Source organism: Schistocerca nitens, chromosome 3, assembly GCF_023898315.1.
Source record: "Schistocerca nitens isolate TAMUIC-IGC-003100 chromosome 3, iqSchNite1.1, whole genome shotgun sequence".
Classification (NCBI taxonomy): domain Eukaryota; kingdom Metazoa; phylum Arthropoda; class Insecta; order Orthoptera; family Acrididae; genus Schistocerca; species Schistocerca nitens.
Window position 1 is genome coordinate 85,990,470 of NC_064616.1, and position 17,774 is coordinate 86,008,243.

The 17,774-nt window shown below is 47.2% G+C and overlaps 1 protein-coding gene across 2 annotated transcripts in view; it reads left to right on the top strand.

Annotated features, from left to right (window-relative positions):
• Positions 1-17,774, top strand: part of LOC126248057 (succinate-semialdehyde dehydrogenase, mitochondrial) — a 217,182-nt gene that overhangs the window by 119,533 nt on the left and 79,875 nt on the right. For both annotated transcript variants that reach the window (XM_049948694.1, XM_049948695.1), the window contains exon 6: positions 13,453-13,616. In XM_049948694.1, coding sequence (XP_049804651.1) covers positions 13,453-13,616 — 164 coding nt within the window. The remainder of the gene's footprint in view (positions 1-13,452; positions 13,617-17,774) is intronic.

The following is a 17,774-nucleotide window of genomic DNA, read 5'->3' on the forward strand; positions in this document are numbered from 1 at the left end:
ACACGATACTCTGTGGTGTTACAGAAGATAAGTTGTTTTTATTGTCTGCTGCTTCACTTGCTGCTACTTCAGGATGTAATGTGGTGAGAATAATTACATTCTTATTCTTCATCCCTTGGTACACTATAAGGGCCCATTCTGGCATATTTATGCTTTCCAAGATGGAATGGATGTCAGAAATAATCTTTTTCACACAACTTGGACGTTATCAGTAAAACTTGTTCATTAGTACCAGTAATAATGTTTTCTTCTGTTAAAATTTTTTCATGAGCTCAAGGGATATGAAGAAATTGTGTGGTTCCTTCCTTCATTTAGAAATGTCTCCATGAGGCAGAGAATGACATAATCTCCCAGTGGTGTTGTCTGGTGGGCCTTCCTGCTCACCGAGGTGTGGGAAGGCATTGTAAATATACTTTGATATCATGTCTGCAACTATCCAAAAGTTGAGTCCATATTGTTGGGTTTGTTTGCCATAATTTAGGTAAACCTGCACCTTGCATTGCTTCAAACTAACTGCCCATCAGTTGTAATATTTTTGCCGGGGTGGCAACAGCAAAGGCAAGTTCTCCATTAACTTGTTCCGTATTTCAGAAATAACACCAAACTTTTCAGCAGATATGCATTAAGCTCAGAATGCCTTCTCATTGAAGTGGAAGAATCTTATAAATTTATGGCATGTACCTGTTTGCATTATCTTTAATAACCTTTAGCAAAAATAGCACCTCTGGAATGCATGACAACAATCATTGTCTCCAGTTCCTCCTGCGACACTGTCCCAGTGGTGTCTTATTTCATACTGAGTATTTGATTCTGCAGGTTTTTGTATGGTATGCTGCATCAGCTCATCAGAAAGAAGTCTGAAGGCACTGATGACTGTGTCATCCACTCAGTGGCAGGCATATGCAATGGGCCCTTCTCTCCTTCAGGATGTTCAAAGCAGCCCTTTTTTAGGTGATTGTCTGTTAGCCTTCTGTTCTGTTATATCCTTAGCACCCATCCCCACTGTTGGATCAACTGACTCCTAAGACAACTGTCAAGATAATTGAGACACTTACATATTGTAACTCTTTCTGTGCCATCTGAATCTAGTAAGTCACTTTCATTAATAAGATCACACTAACATGACATTGAAAATGCCTGTTACAGGCAAATAAACTGAGTAGGTAAATAACAGCAGCAACACCCAAAATAGCGCTGCAAAGTTACATATAATGCCTCGAATCCAAAGCTTTTGAAAAGTACATATGTCATCACTCGAAGCATTTATTGTCGCCTGAAGAAAAATAGAGCACAATCTAATTATGGAAATGGTAATTCTTGTAGAAGGAATTATGTCCGTCTTCATTTGACCCTTGCCATTGTACCCATGAAATCATAGCAAGTTGCAGTACATCATTGTCAAAAGCGGAAGAAATAAGGAAAAGTCACATAGTTTTGTGGTAAAATGTTTAAAAACTGGATTTGTTATTGCAGAAATAAAAGTTGAAAAGTGTCTTTTGACTCCTTTTGCAGTTATAATGCTACTCTGGCTCTGAGCACTATGGGACTCAACTGCTGTGGTCATCAGTCCCCTAGAACTTAGAACTACTTAAACCTAACTAACCTAAGGACAGCACACAACACCCAGCCATCACGAGGCAGAGAAAATCCCTGACCCCGCCGGGAATCGAACCCGGGAACCCGGGCGTGGGAAGCGAGAACGCTACCGCATGACCACGAGATGCGGGCTATAATGCTACTATGTAGCATCTATAGAGAATGCAGAATTAACAGTGGAAAGATTATAGTTCTTATTAAATTGAAAAGAACAGAGCAAATGGTGTCACCATCACTTAATCACATCCAAAATACTTTGATTTCAGTGATTACAGCATTCTGCAAGGAAGGAAACCTATATGATCGACAGTAAAGCTCTCATTTTGTATCGCCTCCTCCCAGGCATGTAGGATTACATTCCGAAGGTCATATCAAGTTCTTGATATGGAATCGGGTCAGTTTTCTCACATCATCCATTTCATTTCCAACAAGGTTAACATCAAGTGTAGGAAGAAGACAGTCAAGAAGAATTGTCTCATTCTGTTCTGTAAAGCATCCCTGTGCCATCACTGATTTGATCCTTCTGGTATCAGATTACTCCTCCAGTTGTTATTGTTGTACTGATGGGCACAGGATATTATTCATATTATTACTAGATTGTACAGCTTCAACCAGATTGTCTATCCTATAAAGCATTCCAAATAAATGCAAATAATTGTGCACATGCATGGTGCACGTGCACACACACAAGACCACTGCAATCGTTTGCAGAGTAAAATACCAATTTCTGAGGAAAAAAGTTTCAGCCATTAAGATTTGACATTGTCCACAACAGATTGTAGCTGGTAGACAAGGTTCTTCATTGGGGCCTCTGCTCAATGTCCAAGCATTTAAATTGCATGCCTACCCCTGAGCCAGTTGTGAAACCTATCCATTGAACCTTAGAACTGTACCCTGGCGCAACTCCACTAGCAAGTTGGAGAGGGAAGTGTGCAACTGGAACATGATTAGTGATACTCAGTCTGTGTGACACCATAACAGGAACCAGGACACTGCTGATGTGAATTAGGTGTGTCTGCATGGTTTGATATAAGGTCTTCAGTTGCCATGGCGTGAATTGATCTTACCACGTACTGGCCTTGTGCTTTGAAAATGCTTAAGATTAGGCCCAAACCCTCCTTAGTTGAAAACCTTGGTTGTAAATGAGTGTATTTATTTATCAGCTTATCATGTAGGTCAGATGCTCCGGATGATACAGGAAGGGTGTACAGAGCACACGTGTAGCACAAGAACTGTGGAAACAAGTGCTCGTTTCTTCTGCGTGCCATTTGAGAGCGGAACAGTAGAGAAATAACTTTAAAATGGTTGAATGAACCCTCTGCCAGGCACTTAATAATGAACTGCAGAGTCATCATGTAGATGCAGATAGAAGAGGATATTTAAAGAAACATAATTAATATATTATTTAAAACCATACAAAAGAGAAAAAGCTGGAAATTGTTTTGGCAGTTCGAAAAAATAGTGATATGAGCAACATAATAATTATGCAAGTTGGTTTTTTATCTCAAGATCTACCACAGAGAAATGATACCACTTAGTCTGCACATTGATTCAGTAATTTTTTTCTCGTATTGTTTAATTCCTAATTGACCAAAATTTCTGTCATTGATAGTACCTTTCCAGAGTTCTCTTAAAGCAGTTTTATTATTATACAGGACCCACAGGAATGTTCGTGTTGGGTATTGAGTTAATATCACCAAAAACCTCATGCTTAGTATTGAAATTTGGATGCTACATCAGGCAGTCAGTTGGTACAGTAATTATGTAGTTAAGTAATACCAAATAACGTGCAACAAAGATAATTTGATTCCACAAACTATAATAGTCAAGAGCTCTGCATTCATCCAATAGTTAGCTGAGTCAACCGTTGGCGAACGCCATGAGTTTGTTGACATTCAGATCAGTTTGTATTTATTTAGTATCTCATCGGTGAAGGGACTGGAATCAACAGTATCATTACCCAGTGAATCCTATTCAATTGTAGAGGATTCAATTGTAGATGGAGCACAACTTAAGATATATGTCTGTTCTAGCAGTTACATCTCAATAATTCTCTTGGTATGTGGCTCGAGTTTTGAAATGCCAGACTATGGATCCAAAGGATTTGTTTCCAATCCTCGGTCAGTCCTGTCACTTGCCACTTCTTTCACCTGTGGTAATATTAATGTGAAAAACATTGAGTTGTGTCATGGCTCAAAGTCGACATTAAGCTGTAGGCCTCCTGTAACTGGCTGGGTAACTCACTTCAACGCATACAATCTCCAATAGGACAATGCCTAATAAAGCACTGTGGTGTTCAAATTAGCCTTTGGGTTGATGACAGATATATCTTAATTCTTTGTTAATGTTTGAGTACCTTAAAAGACAGTGAAACTGTCAAGAACTGGATTAAGGGGAGCCGGAGGTGCCTATGCTGCCCATGTCAAAATCAGTAAGTTTGAGGAACTTTTATGAATAAACTACCAAATAGAAAAATTTGAATTTTTTTACATATAGAGTGGTTTAGTATTGCAGTTATGACAGAGGGATTTTGGAGTATCTTTTCTAGTTTCCTTCCAATTATTTTTTTTTATTAATGACCCAAATTTTTTTACAAATAATTGATTTATAATTAAACTGAAATGAAACTACTGAACGTATTGCCAAATGGCTGTGTTACAATGTAATTTTGACCACTAGGAGTGCTTTATAAAAATTTCATCTCTCTAGCTTGAGTGGATTTTGAGAAAATGTTCCTTATATTCGAAAAATTCTAATTTACAGGAAATGGCTATCAAAGTTTCTCAATACATTCCTGCACTATAGGATGGATTATCAGGGTCTTGTTCTTAATCCTCCAAAAGCTTCCTCTTCTGTCTTTTTTTCTGGCCTGTTGTTCCATCATACTTCATGTGTCTTTCTCTTCTTTCTGCTCCTCTTATCCTTTCTTTGTCAATATTTCTTAGTGCTCATACAGTGTTCACCCCAGCTGTAAATCCTAATGCCTTCAGAACTTCACACTGTTCCCTTGGTTGTAGGTTGATATTGCATCATAAATGCCAAAGTGCAGTGTTTTTATGCTTACAAACATCCTTTTAGGAATCACTTTCCAAATCAAATTGTTTACGCTCTCATTAGGATTCTGCATCTTTCCGTGTAGACATTTGTGTAACAATTCTGGCTGTGCTAAGTCATGAAAAATTGGTTTTATTGCATTTATCACAGCTGCTGGCAAACCATGTTTGTGATCATAGTCCTTTTTTGCATTATATTTGCACCAGGAATCTTTTGGGCACAGGCTGTGTTGAGGGTATTCATTGGAAGAGGCAGTATGAAGGAACAATGCCCACACTGCTTTTCGCATGTCACTAACATTACTAGTATTTTGCCTTATAGCATACCCATAGTATCTCTGTAGACGTTCAATCACCTCATCAGTAAGCCTGCCTCTCCCTCCTATTGTCTTTCCATCACTGAGCTTACTTGAACCCAAAGTTTGTTTGAGCCTTCGAAGCCGTGCACCCATACACTTTTGCACATGCCCAATGCATTCCAACTTTTCAACTACAAATTCATTTCCATATGGTTTCAGTTCCTCTATAGTCTTGAAACCTTTGGAGTCACCATCCCCAAGGTAGTATTTGTACCTAACGTTGTATCTGGGAACCGAACGTTCAAAAATTTGTTTCACTCCATCCACTTCCATTGCTCCACTTGATCCACTAAAATTTGCCTCACAGGCTCCACTGTGCTCTCCTTTGATTTTATTTTTGCACCTACAATGTTTTGATAATATTGCAACATCTATCACTTTTGCACTATCACCACAAGTAGCAGTTACAACCCCATTCAGGGATTTATGACCCCTCTTTTGCCAGGAACCGTCTAATGCCACTACCAAATCCCTAGAACCACCGTTCATTTCTACAGATTCCTCCACTGCTTCCTTCATGGTTTTCAAAGCCACATCTTCAACAGAGGATCCTACCAGTTCACAGTAGTACCCAAATTTGCTTGGAGCCGATGGCAAGTTCGTAATACCACAAAACAGTTTACCAGCAGCAGACCCTTTTCCAATGGATCGAAGACCATACACAAGTCGAACATTCACATCAAACACTCTAGATCGTCCATTTTCACCAAAGAGACTGGCATGTGAATTGTAGAAAGTCACTTGATACTTGCAACATGCACAGATTATCTTCATCTCACAAGCTAAACCAAAGTGCTTTGTTATCTCTAGTCCCACTCCTACACTTGAACACATTTTGCACAGAACACTTTCTTTCAGCACAGAAGATAATAATCCAATATTCAGTACTTCGTTAATATCATCACTGTCACTAACATATTCATGAAATCTGTCACTTCCACCAGTCATCTTCTTGTTAGATGATGTCACAGGGCTATGGCCGGCCATGTGTTGCTTAGCAGAAGAACGCACCGTTTCAGTAATTGTAGTATCGCAACTTGGTATTAGTGTTAATTTTCTTTTCCCTACGTTCTTCCTCTTCTTATATACACGGTTACTAAAGTGTGGCATCATAACCAGAACAACGCTTTACACAAGAAGTATAATACTACCAACTACAGGCGCAACACTGAACTAATTCGAAACGGTAAACAGCAAAGAGACGATGTTCCGCACTCTTAGCGCTTCATTTGTCACAGAAAACAATGTAGCCAACCCTTGCACACTCGCTGTATGCGTAACATAAGGCGCTGTATGCGTAACAGGCCGAGAAAATCCCAAGCAGTTCGCCAGGAAGTCACGAGAGGGTGTTAGATGCATTCAGCGGCTGCCCATTTCTTCTGCAGGCGTTGGGGGGAAAATGGTAATAACTCCACTTCTAGGGCGAGTAGAACAATAATTCAAAGTTTATATTAAAGAGGAATGTTCCAATTAATTTTCAGTAGCAAAAAAAAAAAAAAAAAAAAAAAAAAAAGTAATTTTTTTGGGTTTGACCACCTCCGGCTCCCCTTAAACACTATTAATTACCTTATGGTCCATTATATAAATTACGAAAATATGATGTAAATTACGAAAATGGGAATAAAACTCAAGTTGGAGCAGCAGACAATGGGTGGCTGGGTATCTTACTGTATTGTGGTAATCTTGTTGCTTGACCACAAAACATTTGGGTCCACTCAAGAAACACTTCATCCACTATAACAGATCTTCCTTCTCTCAGTTATCAAACATTTCTCATGATGTTTTCAAGTCACAATTACTTTGTTACCACCCACCTATTTTCTGTTGTCATGCTAAATTGTCCAGCTATATTCATTTGATGTACTGTTGTCAACTTGATCAAATATTCTGATTTGTTGACAAGTAAAACGTGACAATTGAAAAGTTGTAGATGGAATACAAATAATGGAAGGAGTACAGTAAATAAGAACTATATAATTGAGAACGCAGCTTGTGGTCTAATGGTTAGCATTGCCGCCTCTGGATCACGTGGTCCTGGGTTCGATTTACAGCCGGGTCAGGAATTTTCTCCGCATGCGATCTGGTTGTTCATGTTGTCTTCATCATCATCCGGGAAAATGGCAAGACTGGACTGTGAAAAGATTGGGAATTTGTAAAGGTGCTGATAACCGCATTGTTGAGTGCCCCACAAACCAATCATTGTAATCATCTGTACAGTCAAGACATAGGCAGGTGAAATGCATACATCAGGAACATCGCTGAGCTTTCAGACAGTGTTCATGGTCAGAACTAACAGAAACCTTCCATATGGTGTGATGGTAAGTTTGTAAATTTATTTTTTTACTCCAGGTAGGTTGTTCTACATGCAAGTTACAATGCTCTCATCTTTCATTATAAGAGTTGTCTCGCTTAAGCACTGTTAAAGCAGTAAGTGTTTCGCAACAGCATTGTCTTCTTATTTCTGTTGTACAGCACTAATATCCCCCCCCCCCCCCGCCCCTCCTCCCACCCCGGGGGCTCACCGCTCTGTGGAGGGTTTGTGCTTGGCTACCACGGGGCCCCAGCCTTTGCAGTATCTTTTCTCTTCCATGCTGCATGTCTATCCTCTTGCTGTTCTTTTTCCCCTCCCTTGGGGAACACGTCAAGGCTGTTTTTGGAAATATAGTCTGCATTTTCAGTAGTCAGTATCGGAATACTCTCCACTGTTTGTCGTTACTTTTTTCTTTATTTCTTCGCCTTCTTCTGTCTTTCCTCCATTTTGGCATTTGATGTTCCTCTTTTTTCTTCTTCCTCCCTTTGCGCTCCAGAAGGCTGGCCCACGTGTCTGACATGTAACAGGTGACTAGGTAACGCATAGTTCCCAGCCCCGGATCAACAGGTAGGGTTAGCTCATACCCCCTGGTACAGGCCAGGCCCAGGGAGTGGTGATTGCCTGAGCTGCTACCTTCCCAAATTGCCAGTTAGCCCCTTTGTCAAGTGTTCAAGAGGTGTGAACGATCACCTAAGGCAGATGCACCCCTACTGAAGGGAGCCCACACTTGGAAGGAGCGCACCATTGGAGACGCTGGCAGTAATGGGGGATTTTCTCACAATGAGTCGATCATCTTCACAGTCAACGGCTACAAAACATAAATGGAACGAGGCTAACGATTGAAAGACCCTCCCAGTTGCACCATGACTCCTCATGGTTTCACGCACTGAACACAATCAGTCCGTCACTGTGGTAAATCCGTTTATTATCCAGAGAGGTGTTCATGCAGTTGCTGGCCCTGAGAAATCCTGCTCTTGTGTACACAATGACACTACACCTTTGGAGACTACTTCTGATTCTCAAACACAACTGCTTGCAGCTTCGCTCCTCCACAGCTATCCTGTTCATGTTGAGGCCCATCAAATACTGAACTCTTCCCGTGGTGTTATTTGCACTAGGCTGCGCAATGGTCTGACTGAGGCAGAAATTCAAACATACCTCTCTGATCAGGGTGTCAATGCAGTCCATCAGGTGCTGAAAAAAGTGGATGCCTCCTTAGTGCCCACATGCACTCTCTTTCTCACTTTTGATAGAGTGGTTCTTCCATCAAAGCAGGTTATGAATTTACCACAGTCGGACCATATATTCCAAACCCTGTGCACTGCTACCACTGTCATCGTTACAATGACACTTTAGAGTGTTGTCAACACCCAGCCAAATGTGTAAGCTCTGGGCAGGATGCCCACGAGGGCAATTGTCCACCTCCTCCTCACTGCTGTATCAACTGCAATGGTGACCATGCCTCCTCCTCCTGCAATTGTCCCATGTATCTTGATGAGTAGGCTATTCAGGAGATCTGGGAAGGGAAAAGTGCATCACCCGGTCGCTCGCAAGTTGTTGGCTAGTTGGAAACCCTGTGTTCTATCTTCTTGCACCTACAGTACTGTTCTTGCTGCATCTCGTTCCACGGAGGACATGGCCATGCAGTCATAAGACCTCAAATTTAGCATCGCAGTTGTGGAATCGCGCAGCGTCATAGTAGCGTCCCCATCTCCTCCTCCAGCTGTGCAATATGCCACTAAACTTCCGCCTCATGGGGTGAAGTCACCAGCTACACAACCGACAGGCTGGAAAGGACAGAAGGAATACTCCTGTGAACACTTCCTATGTCCCTCCAGCCAACCAACATCTGAGTCTCCCTCTGCCAACCGGAAAGGCTCCAAGAAGTCAAAGGCAAATGGTCTTCTCCTTCACCGACTCAAAGATCCTCTTAGATGGTGTCGCCACGTGATACCCTCGCCCAGCCGACCTCCGTGTCACCGGTGTGCACCCCTCCCCAAAAAGACGGCATTCAGTCTCATGGGGGGAGTCATGCTGCTCATACAGGATGACGTTTCTAGTCAACCCATCTCTCCGACTACCTGTCTTCAAGCTGTTTCAGTTCACCTTTTCCTTCCTCACTTGACCGTTTCCCTTTGTACTGTTTACCTCCCTCCATCATTTGATGTCACCAGGGCAACTTCCTCAACCTTACTGGGCAGCTACCTCACCCCTTTCTGCTGCTCGGTGACTTTAATGCGCACCATCCCCTGTGGGGTTCTCCCAGAACTTGTCAGAGAGGTGCCCTCTTGGCTGACCTTCTCCATCAACTTAACCTCATGTGCCTTAATATAGGAGCACCCACCCTCCTTTCAGATTCCACACACACCTGTTCCCATTTGGACCTATCCTTCTGCACTGTCCAGCTTGCCCATTGTCTCGAGTGCTCCGTTCTCTCTTACATGTACTCGAGCGACTATTTCCTGTGCACTATTCGTTTGCTGACTCCTACCCCACCTATGTGCACACCCAAATGGCAGCTTACTAAGGCCGACTGGAGGCTTTACTCCTCCCTGGTGACCTTCGATGAACAATATTTCCCCAGTTGTGATGACCAGGTAGAATGTCTTACAAACATTATCCTTACCACCGCCGTACATTCCATTCGTCGCACTTCCTCTTTACGATGCCATGTCCTGGTCCCTTGCTGGACTGAGGAATGCCGCGATGCAATTCCCGTGCGGAGACGTGCTCTCAATGTTTTTAACCATCATCTTACGATGGCAAACTGCATTCAATATAAACAGTTGGGTGAACAGTGTTGTCGCGTTCTTCGGGATAGCAAAAAAGGTAGCTGGATTTCATTCACTAATTCTTTTAATAGTTCCACTCCCTCTTCAGTCATGTGGGCCAACCTGTGATGGCTCTCTGGAACCGAGTTCCATTCCCCAATTTCTGGCCTGACATTAACAGACGATGTCATCACGGACCCTATTGCTATATCCAACACCTTGGGCCGCCATTTTGCAGAGATTTCGAGCTTCTCCCACTATCACCTGGTCCTATTCCATCAGAAAGGGCGATACCCTTCTCTTCTCAGAATTGTGAGTGCTACAATGCTGCCTTTACTATGAGGGAGCTGGATCATGCTGTCACTTCGTCCCATTCCTCTGTCCCAGGTCCAGAGACTGTTAACATTCAAATGTTGCAGCATCTTTCTCTTGTGGGCAAGCACTTTCTGATTCATACGTATGACCGCATCTGGGCAGAGGGCATGTTTCCCAAATGCTGGCATGAAGCCGCTGTCATACCCACACCTAAGCCCAGGAAGGACAAACACCTTCCTTCTAGCTACCACCTCATTTCTCTCACCAGCTGTGTTTGCAAGATGATGGAACGTACGATTCGTGCCCAGGTGGTATGGTGGCTCGATTATCACAGTTTACTAACCACTGCATAGTGTGGATGGAGCATGCCGTTCTGCAGCTGATGATCTTGACCCATGTCGTGAATGGTTTTCTGTGGAAATCTCAGACTGTGGCCTTGTTTTTCAATTTGGAGAAAGCCTATGACACCTGCTGGGGGACTGGTATCCTCTGTACTATCTACACGTGGGGCTTCCATGGGCGCCTACCCAATTTCCTTCAGGAGTTTTTAAAAGACAGAGTTTTCAAGGTATGTGTGGGTTCTGCCTTGCCAGACACCTTTATCCAGGGAAACGGTGTGCCTCAGGGTTCCGTCCTGAGTGTCGTTCTCTTTGCTATCGCCATTAACCCTACAATGGCCTGTCTCCCTCTGGGCATCTCCGGCTCTCTTTTCATTCACAATTTTGCCATCTACTGCAGTTCTCCACGGACCTGTCTCATTGAGCGGCATCTTCAACGATGTCTCGATAGTCTTTACTCGTGGCACATCGACAGTGGCTTTCACTTCCCCACTGACAAAACCATTTCCACAAATTTCTGGCGGCACAGTTGGTTTCTTCCACCATTGTTACATCTTGGACCTGTTGCTGTTCCATTCATTGAAACTACAAAATTCTTGGGGTTCTTGATCGAAAGGAAACTTTCTTGGTCTTCTCGTGTGTCTCACGTGACAGCCCGTTGTATGCAGTCCCTCAGTGTCCGTGTCCTCAGTGGTAGTTTCTGGGGAGCAGATCTAACCACCCTCCTCTGTTTGTACTGGTCCCTTGACCATTTGAAATTAGAATGTGGGTGTTTCGTTCATGCATCTTCACGTCTGTCCCTCTTACACTGTCTCAATATTATCCAGCATTGTGGCATCCGTTTGGCCACTGGAGCCTTTTACACTGGCCCAGTTTGAGAGTCTATGCAGAAGCAGCTAAACTACCACTGTCCTTCCACCATGACTTTCTCCTCAACAATTATGCATGCCGGACATTGCAAGTAGGTCTCTCTTCCATTTTGCCGATCTGAGACACTGTTAGATCTTCTTTGCTGCCTGTTCAGAGAAGCTATAGAAATATGCAAATGTGAGAATAGCTTCAACAAGAAATGAGAAAGCCACAAGACGAACAGATCCTGGATTCGTGTGCTGCAGAAAATGACTGTTAAGGATAGCAAGAGGAGAACTGCATTGAAATGACTATGGAAAAGCACTTGGACGTGGGCGCGCCAGGTACATATAATCTGTGGCTGCGAGCTGGACTCCAGTCTACAACCAGCAATGGAGGACGAAGCTTTGACAATGCCAGCCACTCGTGCTGGCAAAACATCAGGAAAATCATCAAAGAAATGTTAGCTGAAGAACCTGAAACAGAAGCCGACAGGCAGTTTGTCATTATCACTATTGTTTTGACAGTTCATTTCTTGGTTGCCCCATTGGTTTATAGCCAATTTGTGTTTCCTCTAGTGTGGAAAATAAATTGCACTTAATTGTATGTGAGGAATGTGTTTTCACACATACACGCACGCACACAGAGAGAGCCTTGAGGGTCAAGGGTTTGTTCAGTTGCTTAACAAGAATGTTTCCATTTGTACATGTACTGTTGGGGGTGAGTGGGGTATGGTTCAAATGGCTCTGAGCATTATGGGACTTAACATCTATGGTCATCAGTCCCCTAGAACTTAGAACTACTTAAACCTAACTAACCTAAGGACATCACACAACACCCAGTCATCACGAGGCAGAGAAAATCCCTGACCCCGCCGCGAATCGAACCCGGGCGTGGGAAGCGAGAACGCTACCGCACGACCACGAGCTGCGGACAACCTGGGGTATGGGGGGAGGGTGCCATGTGTTGGCAAAGTTTACTGCCAGTGTATAACCTACTTCTGGCAAATAGAGCTATGGAGCCCGCCAAACTTCATATGGATGAATTACCGTTATGTGTTGTATGCTCTTATACAGAAGGAATTTGGAGAGAGTGTTATTTTAGCCTTGGACACAGGTGTGCAGCCTGGTTATCAAACATTATAATGTCAACACCTCCTCACTCTTTGTGGCCAAATACTGATGGTGAAAATTTCTTGTATCACAAGGGCTTGAATCAGCTACCTGGAGGCTATTTGATAGACACTCTGTAGTAGTAACCATTAACCACTGCTGCTACGGAAGGCAGGTACCCCAGTGTAGTCAAGTTCATTATTTCAGTAAGTAATTAGTGGAAAATAAAACAGAAAGTTTGGAGGAATTTATGAGCTTCATTGTGTAGCTGCTAAAGCTTTGCAGCAGGAAAGTTTGATTGATCTTGACGACTGAGGTTTCAGACCTATGAAGAAATGTGACTGTTGCTAAACCAAAGCTACTCCTATATCTTGGAAAATTTAATACATACAGTATTTCATGTTTCTCTTAAATAATGAGATTTTAAATAATATTTGTATTGTAATATCAAAACTGTTTTATAATACCCTGTTAAAACTGTTTTTCATATTAATGCAGTATGTCCTCAATGTCACAGGTTGTCATTTAACTACCTCAATATGTCTTGAATAAGATTATATATTATGTATCATTTTTGTTACCAATATATTTATTCTGTACAGTGTAGAATTTTTTGTCAGTTTGTAATGAAATTTTGTTTAAGGAGTGTGCACATCTAGATGGAAGCATTTATCAAGCCCAAATAGGGTACTTGGGTAACGTTTTAAGTGATTTTTTCATTAGTTGTTCCAATTCTTTTTATTTAAAGGATCCACCAATGTGGGAAAGTTGCTCTACAAACAGTGTGCACAAGGAGTGAAAAGAATTGGACTTGAACTGGGTGGAAATGCACCATTCATTGTCTTTGACAGTGCTGACATTCAGAAAGCTGTTGGTGGTGCAATGGCATCAAAATTCAGGAACTGTGGCCAGGTAAAAGTTTGATTGAAATGCTGTGTGTTAAGCTTCTGTTGATTCTTATGTCTAATAGTGTTAGTGCATGACTGATAAACATTGGGAGTAGTTGGATATGTTTGTCTTATTTGGTCAGTGTTATAAAATTTCATGAGTTGGATGAACAGAAAATAAAAAGAAAGTGTTAGGTTACAGAACTTTTGAAACCGTTTATGTACGACAGGGCCGGAAATTGTTATATATTCCATCTAAATGTGAGTAGTAAATGGGAGGGGGAAAGAAAGAGAGAGAGAGAGAGAGAGAGAGAGAGAGAGAGGGGGGGGGGGGTAGGGGGGGGGGTCAAGAATTGAAATGTTAATCACGGAGAATCTGTCTTCAACTGATCTTAAAGATACTGAATGTATTCCACAGGAGCTAGAGTAGAATGTGGGTTAAGCTAACCTGTATTGGCAACAATGGGTAAAACCTGGCAGGGCATAGAATTGAACTGAGCCTGGATAACTGAGACAGATATTTCATTCCAAGCTGCTTCGACTCTATGCCACAGTGTTATCTTGTTAAAAGGAAGCTATCCCAACCAGAGGGGTTTCGTTGTGTATTCGTTTGCAGGCCCCCTATACCATCACACTAGATGTTGTGCGCATATAATGATGACAAATGCAGTCTGGCAATGTTCATTCTCCTCGGTACCTCCACATACGGATTCTTCATGGCATTGTATCTGGCCCACCTGAAGCCATCAATTCCATATTCAAGTGACAGTCACAGGATCTCAACTGTCAAGAGCAGTAATATCATGGAATGATAAACACAGTATTGATTGGTTACGATCCTGTTGCTGTTGAATTCAGACGTGTTGATAGAAGTTTCTTCTTTTTGCATGAGGCTTAACATGATTCACCAACAACATTCAAATGAGATTTCTGAATGAGAAACCTGCTGCATAATTTTTCCTTAAATACATAATGTAGATGCTGTTACTCCTATCTATTTTGTGCAAATGTGCTGAAATGCTACTTATTTGCATATCGAGGCATGTCGTATACCCAGTTTGACATTTGTTGCATGTTGTCTTCGTTGTGTAGCAATTGAACCAGTGTGAACCATCTAGCCTTGTCACTCAGAAAAGCATTCCCAAAACAAATTATAGTGGCTAATAGTTTATCCTTGTTATCGTAGTGTATCTTTTTAAATCGTTCTAGTTTCTACAATACATTTACGAACCAGGCAATGCTTTGTAATTGTTAAATATGTACTGAAATTTGATACGTGTCCTAATCTCCTCCTCCCCCTCTTTCTGCCCGTCTCCTCCTCCACCTCCTCCTCTGTCCATCTCCTCCTCCTCCCCTCTCCCTCTGTCCATCTCCTCCTCCTCCTCCTCCTCCTCCCCCCCTCTGTCCTACTCCCCCTCCCTCTGTCCTACTCCCCCTCCCTCTGTCCTACTCCCCCTCCCTCTGTCCTACTCCCCCTCCCTCTGTCCTACTCCCCCTCCCTCTGTCCTACTCTCCCCTCCCTCTGTCCTACTCCCCCTCCCTCTGTCCTACTCCCTCTCCCTCTGTCCTACTCCCCCTTCCTCTGTCCTACTCCCCCTCCCTCTGTCCTACTCCCCCTCCCTCTGTCCTATTCCCCCTCCCTCTGTCCTATTCCCCCTCCCTCTGTCCTACTCCCCCTCCCTCTGTCCTACTCCCCCTCCCTCTGTCCTACTCCCCCTCCCTCTGTCCTACTCCCCCTCCCTCTGTCCTACTCCCCCTCCCTCTGTCCTACTCCCCCTCCCTCTGTCCTACTCCCCCTCCCTCTGTCCTACTCCCCCTCCCTCTGTCCTACTCTCCCCTCCCTCTGTCCTACTCCCCCTCCCTCTGTCCTACTCCCTCTCCCTCTGTCCTACTCCCCCTTCCTCTGTCCTACTCCCCCTCCCTCTGTCCTACTCCCCCTCCCTCTGTCCTATTCCCCCTCCCTCTGTCCTATTCCCCCTCCCTCTGTCCTACTCCCCCTCCCTCTGTCCTACTCCCCCTCCCTCTGTCCTACTCCCCCTCCCTCTGTCCTACTCCCCCTCCCTCTGTCCTACTCCCCCTCCCTCTGTCCTACTCCCCCTCCCTCCCTCTGTCCTCCCCCCCGTCCCTCTGTCGTCCGTCCCCCCCGTCCCTCTGTCGTCCCCCCCCGTCCCTCTGTCGTCCGTCCCCCCCGTCCCTCTGTCGTCCGTCCCCCCCCGTCCCTCGGTCGTCCGTCCCCCCCCGTCCCTCGGTCGTCCGTCCCCCCCGTCCCTCGGTCGTCCGTCCCCCCCCGTCCCTCGGTCGTCCGTCCCCCCCCGTCCCTCTGTCGTCCGTCCCCCCCCCGTCCCTCTGTCGGCCGTCCCCCCCCCGTCCCTCTGTCGGCCGTCCCCCCCCCGTCCCTCTGTCGGCCGTCCCCCCCCGTCCCTCTGTCGGCCGTCCCCCCCCCCGTCCCTCTGTCGGCCGTCCCCCCCCGTCCTCTGTCGGCCGTCCCCCCCCCGTCCCTCTGTCGGTCGTCCCCCCCCCCGTCCCTCTGTCGGTCGTCGTCCCCCCGTCCCTCTGTCGGTCGTCCCCCCCCCCGTCCCTCTGTCGGTCGTCCCCCCCCCGTCCCTCTGTCGGTCGTCCCCCCCCCGTCCCTCTGTCGGTCGTCCCCCCCCGTCCCTCTGTCGGTCCCCCCCCGTCCCTCTGTCGGTCCCCCCCCCGTCCCTCTGTCGGTCCCCCCCCCGTCCCTCTGTCGGTCCCCCCCCGTCCCTCTGTCGGTCCCCCCCCCGTCCCTCTGTCGGTCCCCCCCCCGTCCCTCTGTCGGTCGTCCCCCCGTCCCTCTGTCGGTCGTCCCCCCCCCGTCCCTCTGTCGGTCGTCCCCCCCCGTCCCTCTGTCGGTCGTCCCCCCCCCGTCCCTCTGTCGGTCGTCCCCCCCCGTCCCTCTGTCGGTCGTCCCCCCCCGTCCCTCTGTCGGTCGTCCCCCCCCCCGTCCCTCTGTCGGTCGTCCCCCCCCCGTCCCTCTGTCGGTCGTCCCCCCCCCCGTCCCTCTGTCGGTCGTCCCCCCCCCGTCCCTCTGTCGGTCGTCCCCCCCCCCCGTCCCTCTGTCGGTCGTCCCCCCCCCGTCCCTCTGTCGGTCGTCCCCCCCCCGTCCCTCTGTCGGTCGTCCCCCCCCCCGTCCCTCTGTCGGTCGTCCCCCCCCCCGTCCCTCTGTCGGTCGTCCCCCCCCCCGTCCCTCTGTCGGTCGTCCCCCCCCCGTCCCTCTGTCGGTCGTCCCACCCCCCCGTCCCTCTGTCGGTCGTCCCCCCCCGTCCCTCTGTCGGTCGTCCCCCCCGTCCCTCTGACGGTCGTCCCCCCCCGTCCCTCTGTCGGTCGTCCCCCCCCGTCCCTCTGTCGGTCGTCCCCCCCCGTCCCTCTGTCGGTCGTCCCCCCCCGTCCCTCTGTCGGTCGTCCCCCCCCCGTCCCTCTGTCGGTCGTCCCCCCCCCGTCCCTCTGTCGGTCGTCCCCCCCCCGTCCCTCTGTCGGTCGTCCCCCCCCGTCCCTCTGTCGGTCGTCCCCCCCCGTCCCTCTGTCGGTCGTCCCCCCCGTCCCTCTGTCGGTCGTCCCCCCCCGTCCCTCTGTCGGTCGTCCCCCCCCGTCCCTCTGTCGGTCGTCCCCCCCCGTCCCTCTGTCGGTCGTCCCCCCCCGTCCCTCTGTCGGTCGTCCCCCCCCGTCCCTCTGTCGGTCGTCCCCCCCCCGTCCCTCTGTCGGTCGTCCCCCCCCCCGTCCCTCTGTCGGTCGTCCCCCCCCCCGTCCCTCTGTCGGTCGTCCCCCCCCCCGTCCCTCTGTCGGTCGTCCCCCCCCCCGTCCCTCTGTCGGTCGTCCCCCCCCCCGTCCCTCTGTCGGTCGTCCCCCCCCCCGTCCCTCTGTCGTCCGTCCCCCCCCGTCCCTCTGTCGTCCGTCCCCCCCCGTCCCTCTGTCGTCCGTCCCCCCCCGTCCCTCTGTCGTCCGTCCCCCCCCGTCCCTCTGTCGTCCGTCCGCCCCCCCCCGTCCCTCTGTCGTCCGTCCGCCCCCCCCCCCGTCCCTCTGTCGTCCGTCCGCCCCCCCCCCCCGTCCCTCTGTCGTCCGTCCCCCCTCCCCCGTCCCCCCTGTCGTCCGTCCCCCCTGTCGTCCGTCCCCCCTCCCCCGTCCCCCCTGTCGTCCGTCCCCGCCCCCACCCCCACCCCCCCAC